The following is a 19,024-nucleotide window of genomic DNA, read 5'->3' on the forward strand; positions in this document are numbered from 1 at the left end:
GGTGGGGCGACCGAGGCACCTCCGGGTCCCCGTCTCCAGGCGGCCGCCATGTTCTGTACTCGTGCCTTGTTCCGTGCCGAGAGAAAATGGCTGCGGTCGCCTTAGCGAGGGAGGCCGGAGGCCTTTCCCGTGCCCCTTCTCGGGGTCGAGAACGGAGCCTGCTGCCAGAGCGAGGATTTGGTGAGACATGGGTCTCCCTTTAGTGAAACCTGGCGCTCCATGGCTTCGCGTTAGGGCGCTCAGTGTGCGGGGGGCGCGGGCGCCGCTGCCTCTTCCCGCAGCCCACGGGCCGCGCTGCAGCGTCGCCGCCGAACCCGGCCTGGTCGGCCTGAGAAGCAGTTTGTGACTTAGAACCGATTCACGATTGGGAAGTGAAATAAAAAACGTGTAACAAGTTATTTAGTGTTTCCTCTTTGAGCGAAGTAACTAGGAGATAAATGTTAGTGTCATTTGACTTGGCTTCTGTTTCAGTGCTAATTTGGACTCTGCGCTAGTGAGACCACATCTGGAGTGCTGTGTCCAGTTTGGGGCTTCCCAGTTCAAAAGGGACAGGGATATACTAGAGAGAGTCCAACTGCAAGGATGATTAAGGGCGTGGAACACCTGTCTCAGGAAAGGCTGAGAGACCTGGGGCTCTTTAGTTTGGAGAAGACTGAGAGGAGATCTTAATATTGACAAATATCTGAAGGGTCGGTGTCAGGAAGAGTGGTCCAGTGATGCCGTGTGATAGCACAAGGGGTAAAAGACAAAAACTGAAACAACAGAAGTCCCGCTTCAACATGAGGATAAACTTATTTTCTGTGAGGCCTATGGAGCCCTGGGACAGGCTGCCCAGAGAGGTTGCAGAGTCTCCTTCAGTGAAGACTTTAAAGACCCATTTGGATGTGTTTCTGTGTGGCCTTTCCTAGGTGATCCTGGTGTGGCAGAGGGTTGGAGTTGATCTCCAGAGGTCCCTTTCAATCCCTGCTATTCTGAGATTCTGTGAACTCTTCAGGAGTCTGTTGAAAGAAGCATGGTACAAGTTGATGACCAGTTCCCTGAAGCCAAGCATGCAGGGCAATATTTGTATGCCCTTTTTAAGTGCATGGAAGCTTACCTTTTTTCTGGCACATGCACCACTGGGTTCCTGAGCAGCTTTGCAGAAATAACACCTTAAAGCATGTGTTTAGTGTTTGAGCCATGATACATTGTTTTAAAATCTTATGTAGGAAGTAGCTAATGGGTTTGTGTTTTCCTATAAAAAATGGTTAATTTAAAAAGGCTCTTGAATGTAAAAATTAGATGGAAGAAAGAGTAAAGAAAAAATGAAAATTGGGTAGTTGAGGGAAAGTACAATCTTCATTATAGTGTTAATTTGATAAGTAATGTCCAATAATAGGACAAGAGGCAACAGGTGCAAGCTGGAGCATAGGAGGTTCCACCTCAACGTGAGGAAAACCTTTTTCACTGTGAGAGTGATGAAAACGGTCTCCTTCTTTAGAGACGTTCAAAACCCACCTGGACACATTCTTGTGTAACCTACTCTAGGGGATCCTGCTCTGTCAGAGGGGTTGGACTATAGATGATCTTTTGAGGTCCTTCCAACGCCTAAACATTGTGTGAAATAATGACTATGAAAAGGCATTGTTTGTCTATGGGATGTAATTAAAAGAGCAAAATATCTTTGTTACAGGTGTGGCATTCTAGGGATAAAAAAGAAACTCCTGATCACAGAAGATGCAACAGTGCTAATAAGAGAAAGAGGTCATCATTAAGTGGTGCACAAGAGAACAAGCACTGCAAACATGATCTTTCTAAACTTCCTGACAGGTAAATAACTTTTGATTTTTGGTGTCAGCAAACATATGTTTTAAGATTTTATTATTCTTCTCAGGGCATCTGATAATATATTCATTTTTGAGTTGAAGATATTTCAAGGGAGGTGTTTTGCAGCTTAAAACAAGAAAGCTGTCTTGGTAGGGGTTATTTTAATTAAGTGTATTTGATCCTTTGTTTGTAGTACCCATTCAGAAACCAAATCTGTAAATGAAAGAGACCATCATGAACGACGTTATGTTGAAGAATACAGAAACGAGTACGATCAAGGACATGATACTGGGCACCACAGTAGCAAATCATCGGGTCATAGTGGGGCGAGTAGTTACAAAAGGAAATACAAGACACATCACACTACCTGTCATCATCATCATTCACAGGTGGTGTGACCAATTTTAATTTAGGATGTTTTTTATTTTAAGAAGATAGATTCTCACCTGGGCAGTGGGGGGTTTGCGGAAAACTGTTGATAGTAGGTTATTCCTTTAGCTAGCAGTGGTAGATGAGGGTTTTATTTCCTTCAGTAAAAATGTACAGTTTGTAGGCATGCTTGTGATAGCACAGAAGACAGGCTTGCTATTTGTTCATTGGATATATTTGAGCAGATTAATTAATAATAACCATCAATTGGAGTACTTGAAATACAGGCATCACTTTCGTGCCTTCAGAATTTTTATTATGGCAAGCATTTATTTCAGCCCTACTCAAAAAAACAAGCACAAACTTTTAAGCTTGCTTTTGACGAAGTATCACTGAAAGAGCAAGGAGATAATGCTTTGAGCGAAGTAACTAGGAGATAAATGTTAGTGTCATTTGACTTGGCTTCTGTTTCAGTGCTAATTTGGACTCTGCGCTAGTGAGACCACATCTGGAGTGCTGTGTCCAGTTTGGGGCTTCCCAGTTCAAAAGGGACAGGGATATACTAGAGAGAGTCCAACTGCAAGGATGATTAAGGGCGTGGAACACCTGTCTCAGGAAAGGCTGAGAGACCTGGGGCTCTTTAGTTTGGAGAAGACTGAGAGGAGATCTTAATATTGACAAATATCTGAAGGGTCGGTGTCAGGAAGAGTGGTCCAGTGATGCCGTGTGATAGCACAAGGGGTAAAAGACAAAAACTGAAACAACAGAAGTCCCGCTTCAACATGAGGAAAAACTTATTTTCTGTGAGGCCTATGGAGCCCTGGGACAGGCTGCCCAGAGAGGTTGCAGAGTCTCCTTCAGTGAAGACTTTAAAGACCCATTTGGATGTGTTTCTGTGTGGCCTTTCCTAGGTGATCCTGGTGTGGCAGAGGGTTGGAGTTGATCTCCAGAGGTCCCTTTCAATCCCTGCTATTCTGAGATTCTGTGAACTCTTCAGGAGTCTGTTGAAAGAAGCATGGTACAAGTTGATGACCAGTTCCCTGAAGCCAAGCATGCAGGGCAATATTTGTATGCCCTTTTTAAGTGCATGGAAGCTTACCTTTTTTCTGGCACATGCACCACTGGGTTCCTGAGCAGCTTTGCAGAAATAACACCTTAAAGCATGTGTTTAGTGTTTGAGCCATGATACATTGTTTTAAAATCTTATGTAGGAAGTAGCTAATGGGTTTGTGTTTTCCTATAAAAAATGGTTAATTTAAAAAGGCTCTTGAATGTAAAAATTAGATGGAAGAAAGAGTAAAGAAAAAATGAAAATTGGGTAGTTGAGGGAAAGTACAATCTTCATTATAGTGTTAATTTGATAAGTAATGTCCAATAATAGGACAAGAGGCAACAGGTGCAAGCTGGAGCATAGGAGGTTCCACCTCAACGTGAGGAAAACCTTTTTCACTGTGAGAGTGATGAAAACGGTCTCCTTCTTTAGAGACGTTCAAAACCCACCTGGACACATTCTTGTGTAACCTACTCTAGGGGATCCTGCTCTGTCAGAGGGGTTGGACTATAGATGATCTTTTGAGGTCCTTCCAACGCCTAAACATTGTGTGAAATAATGACTATGAAAAGGCATTGTTTGTCTATGGGATGTAATTAAAAGAGCAAAATATCTTTGTTACAGGTGTGGCATTCTAGGGATAAAAAAGAAACTCCTGATCACAGAAGATGCAACAGTGCTAATAAGAGAAAGAGGTCATCATTAAGTGGTGCACAAGAGAACAAGCACTGCAAACATGATCTTTCTAAACTTCCTGACAGGTAAATAACTTTTGATTTTTGGTGTCAGCAAACATATGTTTTAAGATTTTATTATTCTTCTCAGGGCATCTGATAATATATTCATTTTTGAGTTGAAGATATTTCAAGGGAGGTGTTTTGCAGCTTAAAACAAGAAAGCTGTCTTGGTAGGGGTTATTTTAATTAAGTGTATTTGATCCTTTGTTTGTAGTACCCATTCAGAAACCAAATCTGTAAATGAAAGAGACCATCATGAACGACGTTATGTTGAAGAATACAGAAACGAGTACGATCAAGGACATGATACTGGGCACCACAGTAGCAAATCATCGGGTCATAGTGGGGCGAGTAGTTACAAAAGGAAATACAAGACACATCACACTACCTGTCATCATCATCATTCACAGGTGGTGTGACCAATTTTAATTTAGGATGTTTTTTATTTTAAGAAGATAGATTCTCACCTGGGCAGTGGGGGGTTTGCGGAAAACTGTTGATAGTAGGTTATTCCTTTAGCTAGCAGTGGTAGATGAGGGTTTTATTTCCTTCAGTAAAAATGTACAGTTTGTAGGCATGCTTGTGATAGCACAGAAGACAGGCTTGCTATTTGTTCATTGGATATATTTGAGCAGATTAATTAATAATAACCATCAATTGGAGTACTTGAAATACAGGCATCACTTTCGTGCCTTCAGAATTTTTATTATGGCAAGCATTTATTTCAGCCCTACTCAAAAAAACAAGCACAAACTTTTAAGCTTGCTTTTGACAAAGTATCACTGAAAGAGCAAGGAGATAATGTCAGATTTTTACTTTTTAAGAAGTTTTATTTAGTAAAGTGTTGTAGGTATCACTGAAAAATCTGTAGAATCAGATATGTATGATGACTGCCCGCTAGCAGGGCAGTTTTTGTGATCTTTGTTATATATTTAACTCTTTAAAAAGCTGAAGCTAGGAGTTATAGTTGAAGGTCTTCAGCTGACAGTCTGAAGTAAATGTATATGCTGTTTATGATTGTAAAACAAATAAATTCTTACAGAGTAAGATGGGTGTTAATGTGGCCACAGGGCTATTTTTTCATACATATATATGTAAAAGAAAATTATTAAATCTTTTTGCTTATAAAAAAATACGGGCACTGAAATCCTAAAGTAAAATTCAGTGAACCAGTCTTTTAAGAAAGAAAAACAATTGTGTTGTAATTTTTTTGTTGCCTTGCCACTTTGCATATCTCTTCTGAAAATCTGTTCCTTGCCATGTTTTTCTCCTGTAACATAAACTATGTGCCCTGTGAATTTCTGGGGACTGAATTTGAAATTGCTCCTGCCAACCGTTTGTGGCCTGGCGTGTATCTGAATGCCTGAATATCTCCCTGCTGAATGAATTCGTATTCTGACCTGAATTCACTTGGGTTTATTGATTGGCTGGACGATCTTGGTGCCGTTCCAGAAGAGTCATCGAAGGAAAAGATCCGGGAGTGTAGAGGATGATGAGGAGGGTCACCTGATCTGTCAGAGTGGAGACGTACTAAGTGCAAGATGTATAGAATATTTTTCAAAATTTATTAACTTTTCAGATAGACTAAGTTCTTCTAGCATAAGATGAGAAGGGGGCTTTGGAAGTCTTTTCTTTCTGTCTTTTTTGTTTGGGGGTGGGGATTGTTAGTCTTTTACTGCAGAACTTAAATACTTCTTTTTTCTTTTTCCCTTTTTTTCCCCCAAAAACCAGTAAATGAAGTTAATGAACCTGCTAGAATGAGATAAATGTGCCTTGATGAGAGTTGTCCCATAACATCTCTCGAACTAGATATTTACAATTTAAAGAAGCACAGTCTAGAATAATCTTAAGTGATAGTGCTTAGTCTTTTTGGTTTATTTTTGTTTGTTTGCTTGTTTTTTTAATAGATGAGTGACTTTACAACTTTTGTGACTGAGAGTTCTTTTCTTTATAGATGAGATTGTTGCTACTTTGGGTGAAGGTGCTTTTGGAAAAGTAGTGGAATGCATTGATCACAAAGAGTAAGTATTTTTCATTAAATACATGTAATTTTTTTTCTAACACTATCACAGTGTGGTTTGTGAACTGCTTTCTGATTGTATCAGGATTTATCTTCTCTATATGCTATTCTGTGTCCTCCTTTAAGTCTACCACAGTTGGCAAACAAATTTGTTAGTACATCATGCTAAAAACAGCACCCAGGCAGGAGGATTGTGCAGGACTGGTGGCTGAGGTGATGGGTGCATCTTCCGCAGGTGCATCCCAGCCTGGTAGAGATCAAAGAGTGCTGGGGGGAGGTGGCCTAGAGAATGTGGGGTAAAGCTGCCCCCCTCACTGGGGGCCTGGCCACCCAAGGGCTGGACATCAGGTAGCTTACCAAAAGTATAATCTGTGATGATGAAGTGCCATTTGGGTTCTAGCAGTGAGTATATTATAAATCAATTATGTATTTTGTGTTTGACTGTAGGTTTGCTGTTAAATTGTCGTTCTAGTCCCTATAGAAGGCATTTGATGCCTGAATTACAATTTCACTACTCACGTGACTGAAGGCAGCTGTTATTTTTGCCTGACAGTTGTGTTAGGCTGAGAAATGTGGAGGTTTCTCTACTATTAGCCCAGCATACATAAATACAAAAAAGAGGTAAATGGGGCTTTTAACCTTTAAGAATAATACTGATATGTAAGGTATCAAGTGTGTTTTCAAAATTTAAATTTGTCGAGTTTGTACATAGATACAACTTGGTTATACTAAGTCAGTATGGACTTAGTGGAACCTTACCAGAAAAGGTTTTGTATATGGTGGTAATTTCTGAGTATTCTTAGTTAAAACTACCAATTAATCACTGTTAAAAATCTCTTTTCAGGGAAGGCAGACATGTAGCTGTGAAAATAGTAAAAAATGTTGATAGGTACTCTGAAGCTGCACGTGCAGAAGTGCAAGTACTGGAACATCTCAATGCATCAGATCCCAGCAGTACATAGTAAGTATTATAGAGCTAACTGTACTTTGTTTTGACTTCAAGACTTCTGTGACATCACTTTCTGTAACATGACATGTACCTTAGTGTTACACAACTGCCTGCTGCAATTAATGTATTTTCCTGCTTTTGCAGTCGCTGTGTCCAGATGTTAGAATGGTTTGAGTACCATGGACATGTCTGCATTGTTTTTGAGCTACTGGGGCTCAGCACCTATGACTTTATTAAAGAGAACGGTTTTCTGCCCTTTCGGCTGGACCATATTAGGCAGATGGCATATCAGATCTGCAAATCTGTGAACTGTAAGTATGGTGGGTTTTTTTGCTTTATTTGTTTTTGTGGTGGGATTTTTTGTAATATTTGCTAACTATAGTTGTTATTTTGCAGTTTTGCATTCAAACAAGTTAACACATACAGATCTGAAACCAGAAAATATTTTATTTGTGAAGTCTGACTATGTAGAAGAGTATAACCCCAAACTGGTAAGGTGCTACCCTCTTCCCCACTTCCCCCTCAGCCATCCTCTGGGTTTATTTGCTCACTTGTATCCTGTTATTTTATTTCAGAAATGTGATGAACGCAGACTAAAAAATCCTGATATCAAAGTTGTAGACTTTGGGAGTGCAACATATGACGATGAGTACCACAGCACTTTGGTGTCTACAAGACATTACAGAGCTCCTGAAGTTATCTTAGGTCAGTGTAAGTCTGTTAGGCTGATCCTTCACTTAAGATTTTTTCTGTAAGCTATTGAAGGGTGCTACAGAAGTGTAGCATATCTTGCTTGAGCTCGTAACTGTTTGCAGCCTGATATAAACATGAACGTTCTGAATCTTTTCACAGCACTGGGATGGTCACAACCCTGTGATGTTTGGAGCATTGGCTGCATTCTCATAGAATACTACCTTGGTTTCACAGTATTTCCGGTAGGTAACTATGAACCACATGATATGTATAACTATCCCCAGCTTCCTCAAAACATGCTAGACTGATGGAGACTAAGAAGAATAGTCTATGCAAGAAATGAAGCTGCATTTCTCTGTAAAGTCAAGTTGAAGGTAACAGAAGATACAAGCACAAAGGAACGGTCTCATGTCTTTCAGTAAACATTTTGGTACCAGCTCGATAGGAAGGCTGATCCTGTTAACCTCTGAAATCTGTAAGATGCACTAATACCAGATGTAGCTTTATCTATTAGCGTGTACTACTCAAATACCTGTATTCTGTCATCTTGACGGTATTGCTGGCTTGAAACTTATGAACAAAGAAAAAAAAAAGAAGGGCTAAGGGAAAAAACCTCCAGTAGATTCTAAATTATTTCAAGAAACAGATGAGTAAAGCCTCTCCTTTTTCCTTAATCTGAAATTCATGTGGGGTACAGTAAAAAAAATGAAGGTTACGTGGTTTTTGGTAACTTCCTTTAACAATGAGAAATCACATCTATCTTGATTTCCCTCCAGACCCATGACAGCAAAGAACACTTGGCTATGATGGAGCGAATACTGGGGCCATTGCCAAGTCATATGATTAAGAAAACCAGGTAATGCTATTTTTCTGTAGTTTCATTTAAAAAATGTCATATTTGATTTACTAGCCATTTAAAAAATGTAAATACAGATTCATCCTTTTGCTCTATTAAATAAGCTGGCCACTTGTGGAATATTCCCGAGTTGTGAACAAACATGCTGATAAACTTCTAGTGAAGAGACAACACAGAATCTTTGAGTAATGAACTGTGGTCTGTTTGTTTAAGGAAACGCAAATATTTCCATCATGACCGGCTGGATTGGGATGAACATAGTTCTGCTGGCAGATACGTGTCGCGGCGCTGTAAGCCACTGAAGGTAAGATGACAGAGGGAGAATGTTTTTGGGAGAGGAGCTTTAAGTGCAATTGGAAGATTCAAAAAAAAACAAGTTTTGTTGTTTTCTTCATGGAGGCATTCATGACCTGCCGTGACTCTGACCATGAGAGCCTCTTTGACCTCATTGAAAAGATGTTGGAGTATGACCCAGCCAAGCGCATTACTCTGGAAGAAGCACTGAAACATCCTTTTTTCTTCCCACTGGAAAAGGAAAAAAGGGTGCTGCCTCCTGTAGCTGAGCTGGCTGATACAGACGTCAGTCCACCAAAGAAATGTAAAAAATGCTAAAATATTTATTGTATACAGTTATTTTGTAAGTGCTCTATTTTATATTATGATTTTTTTGGATACTGAAGTTAAATGAGCTGCTGGCATAAAACTTATCTAAGAAAAAGATACTGATGACCTTGGTTGTGTTTCCTCAATGAATAAAAATCTCATTACAGCTCACTTTAAACACATGGAAGACAGAACCCACTGCTTTCTAAAATAAGCCTCCCAACAGCAAGGAAGTACTATTTTAATTGTTAGATTCAACTGCCATTGGAATAGCAAAAGACCTAAGATTAATTTTTACCCCTTAGTGTATGGTTCCTTTCTGCATAAGAGAACAGAGACAGCTTTTGCCAGTAAGTGCAAGAATGGCCTTTATTTGTTTAAAAAAAAAAAAAGTTACAAAGAAAGATCACTGTAGTATTGAAAATATTGCATTATGATCACCTTTTTTTTTTTTTAATTAAGTGTACTCTGGTTACCAGTATTTCAGTTAATGCTCATTGTTAGCTTACATCAGTCCAGACCACTCTTTCACCAATCTTTCTTGAATTATGAGCTGTCCTTCAAATTTCAATTAAGAATTTAAGGGTTTTGGGAGCAGATAAACTTTGGTTTAACCTGCCACATGCCAGCATAAAATAATCTCTAAACTTCAATGTGAGAGGATAGTTATGTCTGCCTTACCTTCTGGCAGTCACATGTACCAAGCAGCACATGCCAGCAGCCTCCTGCCCTGCTGCCAGGGCTCTACACAGCTGCTGGGCAGCTGGATGTGAACCATTCTCTCTTCCAGGAGACTCCCACAACTGGTGCCCAGCTGCCTGGCAGCCCCTGGCTGTGACAGCCAGCAGGTGCAGAGATGTAACTCTTCTTAACACTCCCACCATGGTCACTCTTCACCAGAATGGTCTCTCTACAGCAGGATGCTGAGCTCACAGAAGCAGGGCAGCCATCTCACCCAGCACTTGGAATAAAGGATTGCTTTATGCTGGAAGTATAGTAATGAGATGAAGGAGTCCTTGGGGAGATGGACAACCACCTGTGAAGGGGGATATTTTAGAGCAAGCGGTATGGATTGAAGTGACACCAAGTTACCACACAAGCCACAGCCTCTTCACTTTATAGGCTTTTTACAGTTTAATTTGCAAACAGAACTGCCATAAATGTCATTCACTGTATCATGTCTACTCAACTAGAGATAGAAAACTCAAAGGGTAAAATGAATTTCATTGTGGAAGGCCTTAAATTACATTATTACAGTAGAAAATACAGGAGGTAGAATATAACTGAAAGGACAAATGCAGGTTAAGAGTAAAATCTATAACAGCTCCTGTAAGCTACTTAAAATGTGTTTTTAAAAACTAAACCCAGTATTTTAGTAACTATAGAAAACAATTAAAATAAATTGCCATGAGAGCCCTTATATCATGCTTGATACAGGGAGGTAGGATGCAAGAATCAGGACACGAGACATGACACTCATCTACAGCTCCTGTTTGCTTTACTGAGGACAGAGGTTCACAGGTCAGTCACCCTCTTCGGCTTCAGACTCCGACTCTGAAACAGAGAGACATCCTCAACAGGCTGCCAGTAGTCACTCCCCCACAGCCCCCAGCTTGCATCCCACATAGTAGCTGCTATTAGATCCACCTGGATTGCACTAGCAAGCTTTTCCAGCCAGCACCATGGGGCACTCTCAGAGGGGCCCCCCCCCCCCCCAACCAAGCATTATTGCCCTGAGGTTCCCAAAATGAACAAGCTCAACTCTTGAGCTAAGCTGCTAGTTACCTTCTTCAGCATTCTTGAGCCATTCAACAAACTTTTTCATTTGTTCCAGAAAAACACTCTTTCCTTTTGCAAGATGTGCATCTTTATACCACTTCAGGATGGGTTCCTCACTCAGAACTTCAGCTGTAAGGTGTGCAAGAACAGTATTAACACAACAAACCACTGACTACCAGCTACCAAGAACCTGAATGGCAGCCTTTGCTTCCTCCCCTGGAAGTGTCACAATCCATACTCCTTTCCTGGGCATGGCTGGATACACATGCACTAGAAGTGCCTCCTATTTTAGAATTCTGACCACTGTGCATTTCAGACTGGCTGCAGTGGATTTCCTGAGCCTGGAATGTTTCACAGCTATTTGAGATGACACGCTCTTAAGGAAAACCAGTCAACTGATAAGAACAATAAACCCATTTAACGACCTTAGAGCCTAAAGTATACCACAGGAAGTGGTGTACTTGACTTTTGTTTTTAAGTTGGTGTTTTTTAAATTTCACAATATAGTTTTCAGTTTAACAAGATGTTTCCTTACATTCCTGTGGTGTTTCCACTGGTGCACAGCATGGTTTTCAGCATCACCTTTTAACAACTGTTTAAACCTACAGAACCCTAGAATACCTTGGTGGTCTCCATGTCTGGCTGCTCACAGTCAATGTTTACAGAGAACCAAGAGGAACACACTTTCATGTATCTTTACCTCACTTAAAGAGGTCAAATAGCCTTAAATCTAAATTTAGCTACCACAACTCTTAAAATCTAACAGGCAGTATCCTCATCTAGAAGAGTGTTTCCCCACGTGCCAAGGTCAGCCACATTACTTTTTCATTTTACTGCTCCATCTTAGCAAACAGAAGGTGTGGTCTCCATGTCTGGCTGCTCACAGTCAATGTTTACAGAGAACCAAGAGGAACACACTTTCATGTATCTTTACCTCACTTAAAGAGGTCAAATAGCCTTAAATCTAAATTTAGCTACCACAACTCTTAAAATCTAACAGGCAGTATCCTCATCTAGAAGAGTGTTTCCCCACGTGCCAAGGTCAGCCACATTACTTTTTCATTTTACTGCTCCATCTTAGCAAACAGAAGGTAGAAGGTTCATCAGCTCATAAAGTTCAGTGTAGCACTGTGCTTCCCTACAGGTCTTGCTAGAACTGAACAACTTGACACTCCCTTGTCTTCTTCCCCTGCTCCCCACCTCCAAACTACAACCTCACAGAAGTTACCTTTATAGAAGAGCACCACTATTTTCTGGAAGGCCTTCATGAAGTGAATGTTATCATAACAATACTCCTGAATCTTCAACAGAAGAGTCAGCTCTGACTGACCTTGGGTAGTAAAGGCAGCAAGTAGAGGACTGTATTGCTGTAACAGAAATGAAAAATTGGCACACACAGAGCATGTCACATTTGTTGCCTGACTAGACTGATGCAGTTTCCATCAGCCACTGCTTAGAAATCTGCAACCCCTGTCCCATCCCACAGTGCTTCTGCCAAAGTCTTATTGCTTTTGCCTCAGTAACTTGGACTATAATACAAGTTACAGGGGGAAAAATTTCCCTTCTAATGCTGTCTCTGTATTAAGAGGGTTTGTAGGTTTTAATTCAGTCAAAAAGGAGCTGGAGACTGAGGAAAGCACAAACCCTACCCAACGGGTTCAAGAGTCCATACTTAATTTACAATACCTTCAAGTGCTTAATGGCTTGCTCTGCTACCAGCTCCTCCTTTTTGTTCCATTCCACTGTACTCATTACACTTGACCAGATGATGGTTACCACGGTCTGTTCTGAGATGTTGTTTTTCTTCATCTCCTCCTTCACATACAAGATTATCTGCCAATTAGAATATAAGAGTCAGCACACAGGATGCATCTGACACAAAGCGAAATTAAAACTTCAGTTCTAAAGGCAGCCTAGAAGCCTTCAGAACCACAAACAATCCTCTTAATCATACAGCAGGATTCAGGACATTAAGACTACTGGTCTTATTTTAATTTTTAGTGAGAGCTAGGTGTTTGAGTTCAGTATATAATTAGGCATATATCTTCAGATTAGCATTAGATGCTATTGTATTTCAAGTAATTTGAGCGAAGTTGCTACAAAGTAAAACCCAAACACTCAACACCTACACCTTGTCTACAGACATATACTTACATCCTTGAATGGATCTCCCCGTGACATCTGCTCCTGAAGTTCTTTCTGCAGCTCCTTCCGAGCTCCTATAGTTTGCTGGTTCCTAACATACTCAGAAAGTTCTTTTAGTCCTGCTTCAGTGAAGTACTTGGAGAAGTGTTCAACACTTTGTTTGTTGGCTGGGAAGAGTTCCTGAAAATTAAGTTTACAACAACTCTTTCACAAAAGAAATGCATGTTGAGTATTTTGCCAGTATATGCTATTTAGTGAGCTGGCTTAAGCAGTACATCAGTAATTTCAGCAGTACTCACCATCAGCCTGTTATCCATGTTTACTTTGCGAAGACTGACAGCCACTGCATTAATATCTTTCTCATTTATCCATGATTTAAACAGCTTCACTGCAAAAGCTGCAGAAACACCTGTGCACCAGGAATACTAATAATATTGTTAAAGTTCAAAACAAAGAGAATCAGAAGGCTTGAGTACAGGACATCTAGTTCACCAGATGCCTGCTCAAAGCAGCAGCAGCTGTACTCCAAGGCAGCCCTAGCACTGGCTGCAGCACCTCTGCCTGAGGATACTGCAGCCTCCTCCATGCTGGATTTCTCTCACCACTCAGCATCATGAAGGCTTCTCCACACTAAATTCAACTCTTCTTGCTGCAATTTAGGAAGGAGCCTAAAGACATGACACACCTTCTGCGTTCTGAAAGGTCCCTATGCAAAATACAAAATACATCCTTGCTGGGCAACACTAGTGACAGCACCCCCAGTGCCATGCAGGGAAGTCCGACAAACAAGCTTTCTGAAAAGACTAGTTTTCTCACATCCTAGCAAGACTTTTCACATGTTTACCTTTCTAAACCTGTGGTCAGTCTATCATCAGATGAAACTAGTAAGCAGCAGGAGTGTACTGTCATCACCATTTCCACCTACTTCTCACCGTCCTTCCCTAAAGAGCTGGGCAACACATACCTTCTTTAACCAAGTTCTCATTGTAAAGGCTGTTGAGAATCGATGCATTAAGTGTCCCGTTGGCTAGCAGAATACCCGTCAACATAGCCAGTTTGTTCCGCTCAGACTCTGAGAACCCTTTCAGAAACAGCAGCAACTGCAAGACGAATTAAGAAGTAAGAAGAGCTGCCATAAAACTACATCTCTCCCTACAGTTTGGCTACTGCCTCCATGAAAGACACTTGTTTCAATCAAGCTACTCAACTGGCAAATTAACTAGTTCACTAGTAGTCTTCTCCACTAGGCATACAAGCTAACTGTTCTTCTGGTAATTACTTAAGTGCTCTATTTTACTAATCCATTGTATGATAAAACTCTTCTGTACTAGCAGAATTTGAAGGTTTATTTGTCAGCTGATAAGGACTCACTCCATACCTTTTTGACTTCATCTTCAAAGCCTTTCTCCAGGTACTTGTAACGCCTGATTAACTTGTTAAAAACCTAAAAGGAGAAAGTATAATGTTATTTTTGCTCTGAACTAATTAGCATTTTTTAAATCAAGTTCAGTAAAGTTGGCCTGAACTCTTTTAAAGCACTTTTAGCTTAAGAGGCTGCTAGTCTGCCTCTACAGTATGCTTCTTAAAGCTATACATTATTTTTACCTAAACTTCCAACACCATAAACATTTCATCTTTGACCACTTAAAGAGTTAAGTACAATTGTACTCATTTCAGAACTAACCTGAGCAAATGCTTGCATGGTTTCTAGGTCTTCCTGTGCTGCAAATACACAGACGTTTGTGCGTGTCATGTCATCTGCCAGGGTACCACCTGGGGCTAAAGAAAGGTGTCAGCATTAGTGATACTACTCCCCAGAGTACTGAGTAGTGTCTACAGTAAGAATTTCAAGTAATATGCAACCTGTTGTCCTTTCATGATAAACTGAATGATTGGATCACTAAAGACATCCCTACAGTTCCATGTGCTCTACTACTAAAGTGGAACTTTAAACATTTATTTATTCTGACCCCCTACTCTAACTGGCAGCATATCTCCTTAATATATGGAGAAGTTAACATGACCATATGAGCTCCTCTTTCCTTAAAGAAGTCATAAAACTGCTTAATCCTAGCAAGTGTCTTTTTAGTGTCTGTTGCAATAGTGCTGCTTTGTTAAGTGTCTTTTAAATAACAGACTAAGTCACAACAGGCAATAAAACATGTAGAAATGCATTTTCAAAATTTAGTGTCCCAGAGATACAAGCCTGAAACTTCAGTCTTAAAAGGCACTTTAGCTTTTTAGCTGCTAATTTGATGATGCTTCTTCACTATTCTTCTTCAGTTTAATGCAGGCATTTCATGGAATCACAGAATTAACTTGGTTGGAAAAGATGTTCAGGACTATTGAATCCAACCTTTAACCTAACCCTGACAAGTCCTTAACTAAACCATATCCCTAAGTACTATGTCTATATGACTCTTAACTACCTCCAGGGATGGTCACCACCACTGCCCTGGACATCCATTTCCCTGGTAGCCAGGCAGCTACACCAACTAGGGTGAATTTAAGTCACCAACTCCAATGCCATAATACCTCATCACCAATTTTTATGGCATCCATATAAGGGAGATCTTTTGATATGTATTAGTAAGAAACATGACTTAAAGATGGAGATAAGCATTCATGGTAAGAATATTCAAAGGTGGAAAGGCAACAAGATGCCAGGTTTCTTTTTGCCGTGTCTGACTAAAGATCAAAGCTAGTCTACTCAGCTAGCTGTCACAGAGAGGGAGCTGAATAAAGAACCCTTATATCACCATTAATGCAGCCTCTTCCCCTTCCCCCTCAGTCTCATTGCTAGGAGGAACACTTCACAAGACAGGATGCACTCCTTAAGACTCAGTGTAAAACCAAAGACCATAACACTTTGTACATTAACAGTTTCAAGCAGCAACGCTCCACGTGACAGGCAAGTTGACTTACTTTACTTACTTACTACCTGCTCTCGTAACATCAGCAAAAGAGCCTTTTGCTAAAAGGAACATAACAGTTAATTTCAGACTATGCAACACTGTTTTAGTATGCAGCTTCAAGATAAGCAGGAATATTTAATGAAGTTAAACCATTTTGAAGGCCTTGCTTTTCAGCATTTGTTTAAGCAACTCACCTGTTATTTCTACAGGACCAGTGTGAAGCCTACCTGAACATAAAAGAGACACATCCTTCAACACCTGCCACCCCCACTGCAGAACTGCCACCCAGCCTGACTCTGGCCCACAGCCAGGGATTTCCTCTCCTTCCCCTAGCATTTAGGCAATTTTAATTCATTTTCTCTTACATTATAGGAAATTTTCTGCAACTGCCAAATTTCTCATGTAAATTCTCCCCATCAACTACTGCATAAATGCTAAAATCTGAGACAGAACTTTTCTAGTCTAGGTGGACAACAAAAGGGTCCTCTTTTCAGCCTGTATTTTACACAGGTGCCTGCCATCTAAACCCTTTCCTACCAAACAGTACTTAGTCAAGCAGGAAATGTAAAGTCTAAATCTAGAAATACCACTTTTTTCAACTACTCATCAACCTCATTTACCTTCATCTACTTCTTACCTGCTCCATGAGCATCTCCTGCTTTTTGCTCTCTTTACATATAGGCTGCACTTGAGTTCACAAGATATTTTGTCATCACATTTCACTCCTTCAGTTCACAAAATTGTCAAGAGTTGGAAGGGACCTCTAGAGATCATCTATTCCAACTCCCCCACTAAAGCAGGATCCCCTAGAGCACATTACACAGGACTGCATCTAGGTGGGTCTTGAGTATCTCCAGAGATGGAGACTCCACAACCTCCCTGGGCAGTCTGTTCCAGTGCTTCATCACCTTCATAGTAAATGAGTTTATTCTTACATTTAAATGGAGCTTCCTATGTTCCAGCTTGTGCCTGTTGCCCTTGTTCTGTCACTGGAAACTACTGAAAAAGAGTCTGGCTCCATCTTCCCTGCAACCCACCCTATATATATATTTTAGGCATTAACAAGGTCTCCCCTCAGCCTTCTCCAGGCTAAAGAGTTCCAGCTCTCTCAGCCTTTCCTCATAAGAGATGCTCCAGTCCCCCAGTCATCTTTGTCACCCTTCACTGGACTCTATCCAGTAGTTGCCTGTCTCTCTTGAACTGGGGAGCCCAGAGCTGGACACAGTATTCCAGATGTTGGCCTCACCAGGGCATAGTAGAGGAGGAGAATGGATGCAACCCATCAGGGCCCATGGATTTATGGATGTCCAGTTTGGCTAAGTGGCCTCTAACTTGGTCCTCCTCTACTGAGGGAAAGACTTCCTCTCTCCAGACTTTATCTCTTTTCTCCAGGGTCCAGGATTCAAGAGGATTGGCTTTTGCAATGAAGACTGAAGCCAAGAAGGAATTCAACAACTCTGTCTTCTCTGTGTCTTCTGCCACGGGAGGTACCCATGAGCAGGCTTACATTTTCCCTAATCTTCCTTTTTTTATTGATGTACTGAAGAAACCCTTGTTGTCCTTGATACCCCTTGCCAGATTTAATTCCAGGTGGGCCTTAGCTTTCCTCGTTGAATCCCTGCATTCTCTTGACTACGTTCCTGTATTTCTCCCATGTGGCCAATCCTGTTTTCCAAATCCTGTAAATTTCCTTCTTCCATTTAATTTTTTCCAGAAGACCCTTACTCATCCATTTAGGTCTCCTACCTCCTCCACTTCATTTCTTTCTCGTAGGGATGCACTGGTCTTGAGCTTGGAAGAAGTAATGTTTGAAAGTTGCCCAGCTACCATGGATATCCATACCTTCCAGGGCCCTAATCCATAGTATTCCACCGAGTAGATCTTTGAAGAGCCTGTGTTTTCTGCTGACTTGACCACCCTCTCATTTCTCACTCCCTGAAATCTGGTAGAGCCCATGGCCTCACTATTGCTAACAACAGATGATCAGTAATAGCATTTCCAAGCCTAAGCACATGATATTGTTCTTTAAACAATATTACTTTCCAAAATAACAGGGTCAGGTTACACAAAGCACAGGACTGGGTAAAAATCTGTCTGGGCAACTCTGTTGGCATTGCAATCGCTGACCACACACCTGCAACAACCATTCATCCATCTCACACCAGCAGAAGGGAACTTGACTACAGAGTCAAGTGATCCACTCCTGGAAAAAAAAAACAAACCAAGCCAATATATTTTCCTTTTAAGCCAAGTTTCTACAGTCTACACTTTGAAGAACAGAAACTGACTCAAACGAAAGTACTGTGGGGTATACAGAATATTTCTAAGTAACCTGATTGCTGTTAGTCACTAAGATGATCAGACATTTTACTACAGATAAACTCTGTTCTTCACACTCAATGGGCTCTTTCACAGAGTTCTTAAACTGAAAGAAAATGGAGCTTTTTGCAGTCAAGTGAACCAAGGCTGACAGCAGCCTCATCAAAGGGACTTACCCAGCATTCCACCAGCCACCAGAATGTCAAAAAGCGTTTCTGCATAGCGGCGATAGTCAAGTTTTGCACCAGAAGCATCAAGAAACTTCGCTACCGCCTCCAAATCGGTGCCAGTTTCGGTTAAACCTTGAATAATACAGTCCTGGAACTGGGTAGGGTCAAACCTCTCTTTTTCATCTGTAAAGACAAGTGTTTAATTGAAGTTGTCACACACAGCTGTTTGGTTTTTAAAGTTTGTAATTTAAATCTTACTAAAAAACAACCCTTACCAAAACCTGCACTGGTAAGCCTGTTAAACAGAACTGAGATCCTTCCAGCCTTCCAAGACAACTGCTGTTAACTAGCACAGACATTGACTTAACAGCGTAGCTTAAGAAGAATTTAAATGGTCAACAGTAAGTTTTGCTGCTTTAGGTCCCCTGTAAGTCAAGGCTGGGAGAATGGCTATCAAAAGCTAAAACATTTCTTAGATACCTCTGACTGAATTCTAACAGTACTTTCACCAAGCACAGTTGTTTGTGATAATCGTTAGCTGGCTCTAATAAAGCTTATCTGACTTCTCAGTATGATTCTAACAGCCCAGTTCACATATTAGACCACTCTTTC

General features: G+C 40.8%; 2 protein-coding genes across 3 annotated transcripts in view; one reads left to right on the forward strand and one right to left on the reverse strand.

Annotated features, from left to right (window-relative positions):
• The first annotated feature begins 187 nt into the window (after positions 1–187).
• On the forward strand, positions 188–9,093 carry CLK1 (CDC-like kinase 1). The gene is made up of 15 exons (XM_010007389.1): positions 188–322; positions 1,673–1,809; positions 2,000–2,132; positions 3,851–3,987; positions 4,178–4,373; positions 5,416–5,506; positions 5,918–5,984; positions 6,828–6,944; positions 7,077–7,243; positions 7,329–7,423; positions 7,508–7,637; positions 7,785–7,867; positions 8,402–8,481; positions 8,695–8,785; positions 8,881–9,093. Exons 1-15 carry the CDS (start codon positions 188–190, stop codon positions 9,091–9,093), a joined length of 1,872 nt encoding a protein of 623 aa, XP_010005691.1.
• A 1,200-nt stretch (positions 9,094–10,293) lies between these two features.
• Positions 10,294–19,024, reverse strand: part of BZW1 (basic leucine zipper and W2 domains 1) — a 10,691-nt gene continuing 1,960 nt past the window's right edge. The window contains exons 2-11 of one of the 2 annotated variants that reach the window (XM_010007348.1): positions 18,419–18,595; positions 14,693–14,787; positions 14,387–14,452; positions 13,973–14,108; positions 13,308–13,417; positions 13,018–13,188; positions 12,550–12,696; positions 12,092–12,230; positions 10,870–10,992; positions 10,294–10,638 (exon numbers count right to left, since the gene is read on the reverse strand). In XM_010007348.1, the coding sequence (XP_010005650.1) occupies positions 10,607–10,638; positions 10,870–10,992; positions 12,092–12,230; positions 12,550–12,696; positions 13,018–13,188; positions 13,308–13,417; positions 13,973–14,108; positions 14,387–14,452; positions 14,693–14,787; positions 18,419–18,595 (1,196 nt within the window). In that variant the 3' untranslated portion in view covers positions 10,294–10,606. The remainder of the gene's footprint in view (positions 10,639–10,869; positions 10,993–12,091; positions 12,231–12,549; positions 12,697–13,017; positions 13,189–13,307; positions 13,418–13,972; positions 14,109–14,386; positions 14,453–14,692; positions 14,788–18,418; positions 18,596–19,024) is intronic. The other variant, XM_010007349.1, reaches the window with a different exon arrangement.

The sequence above is a fragment of the Chaetura pelagica genome, unplaced genomic scaffold (assembly GCF_000747805.2).
Source record: "Chaetura pelagica isolate M959 unplaced genomic scaffold, ChaPel_1.0 scaffold21, whole genome shotgun sequence".
Classification (NCBI taxonomy): Eukaryota; Metazoa; Chordata; class Aves; order Apodiformes; family Apodidae; genus Chaetura; species Chaetura pelagica.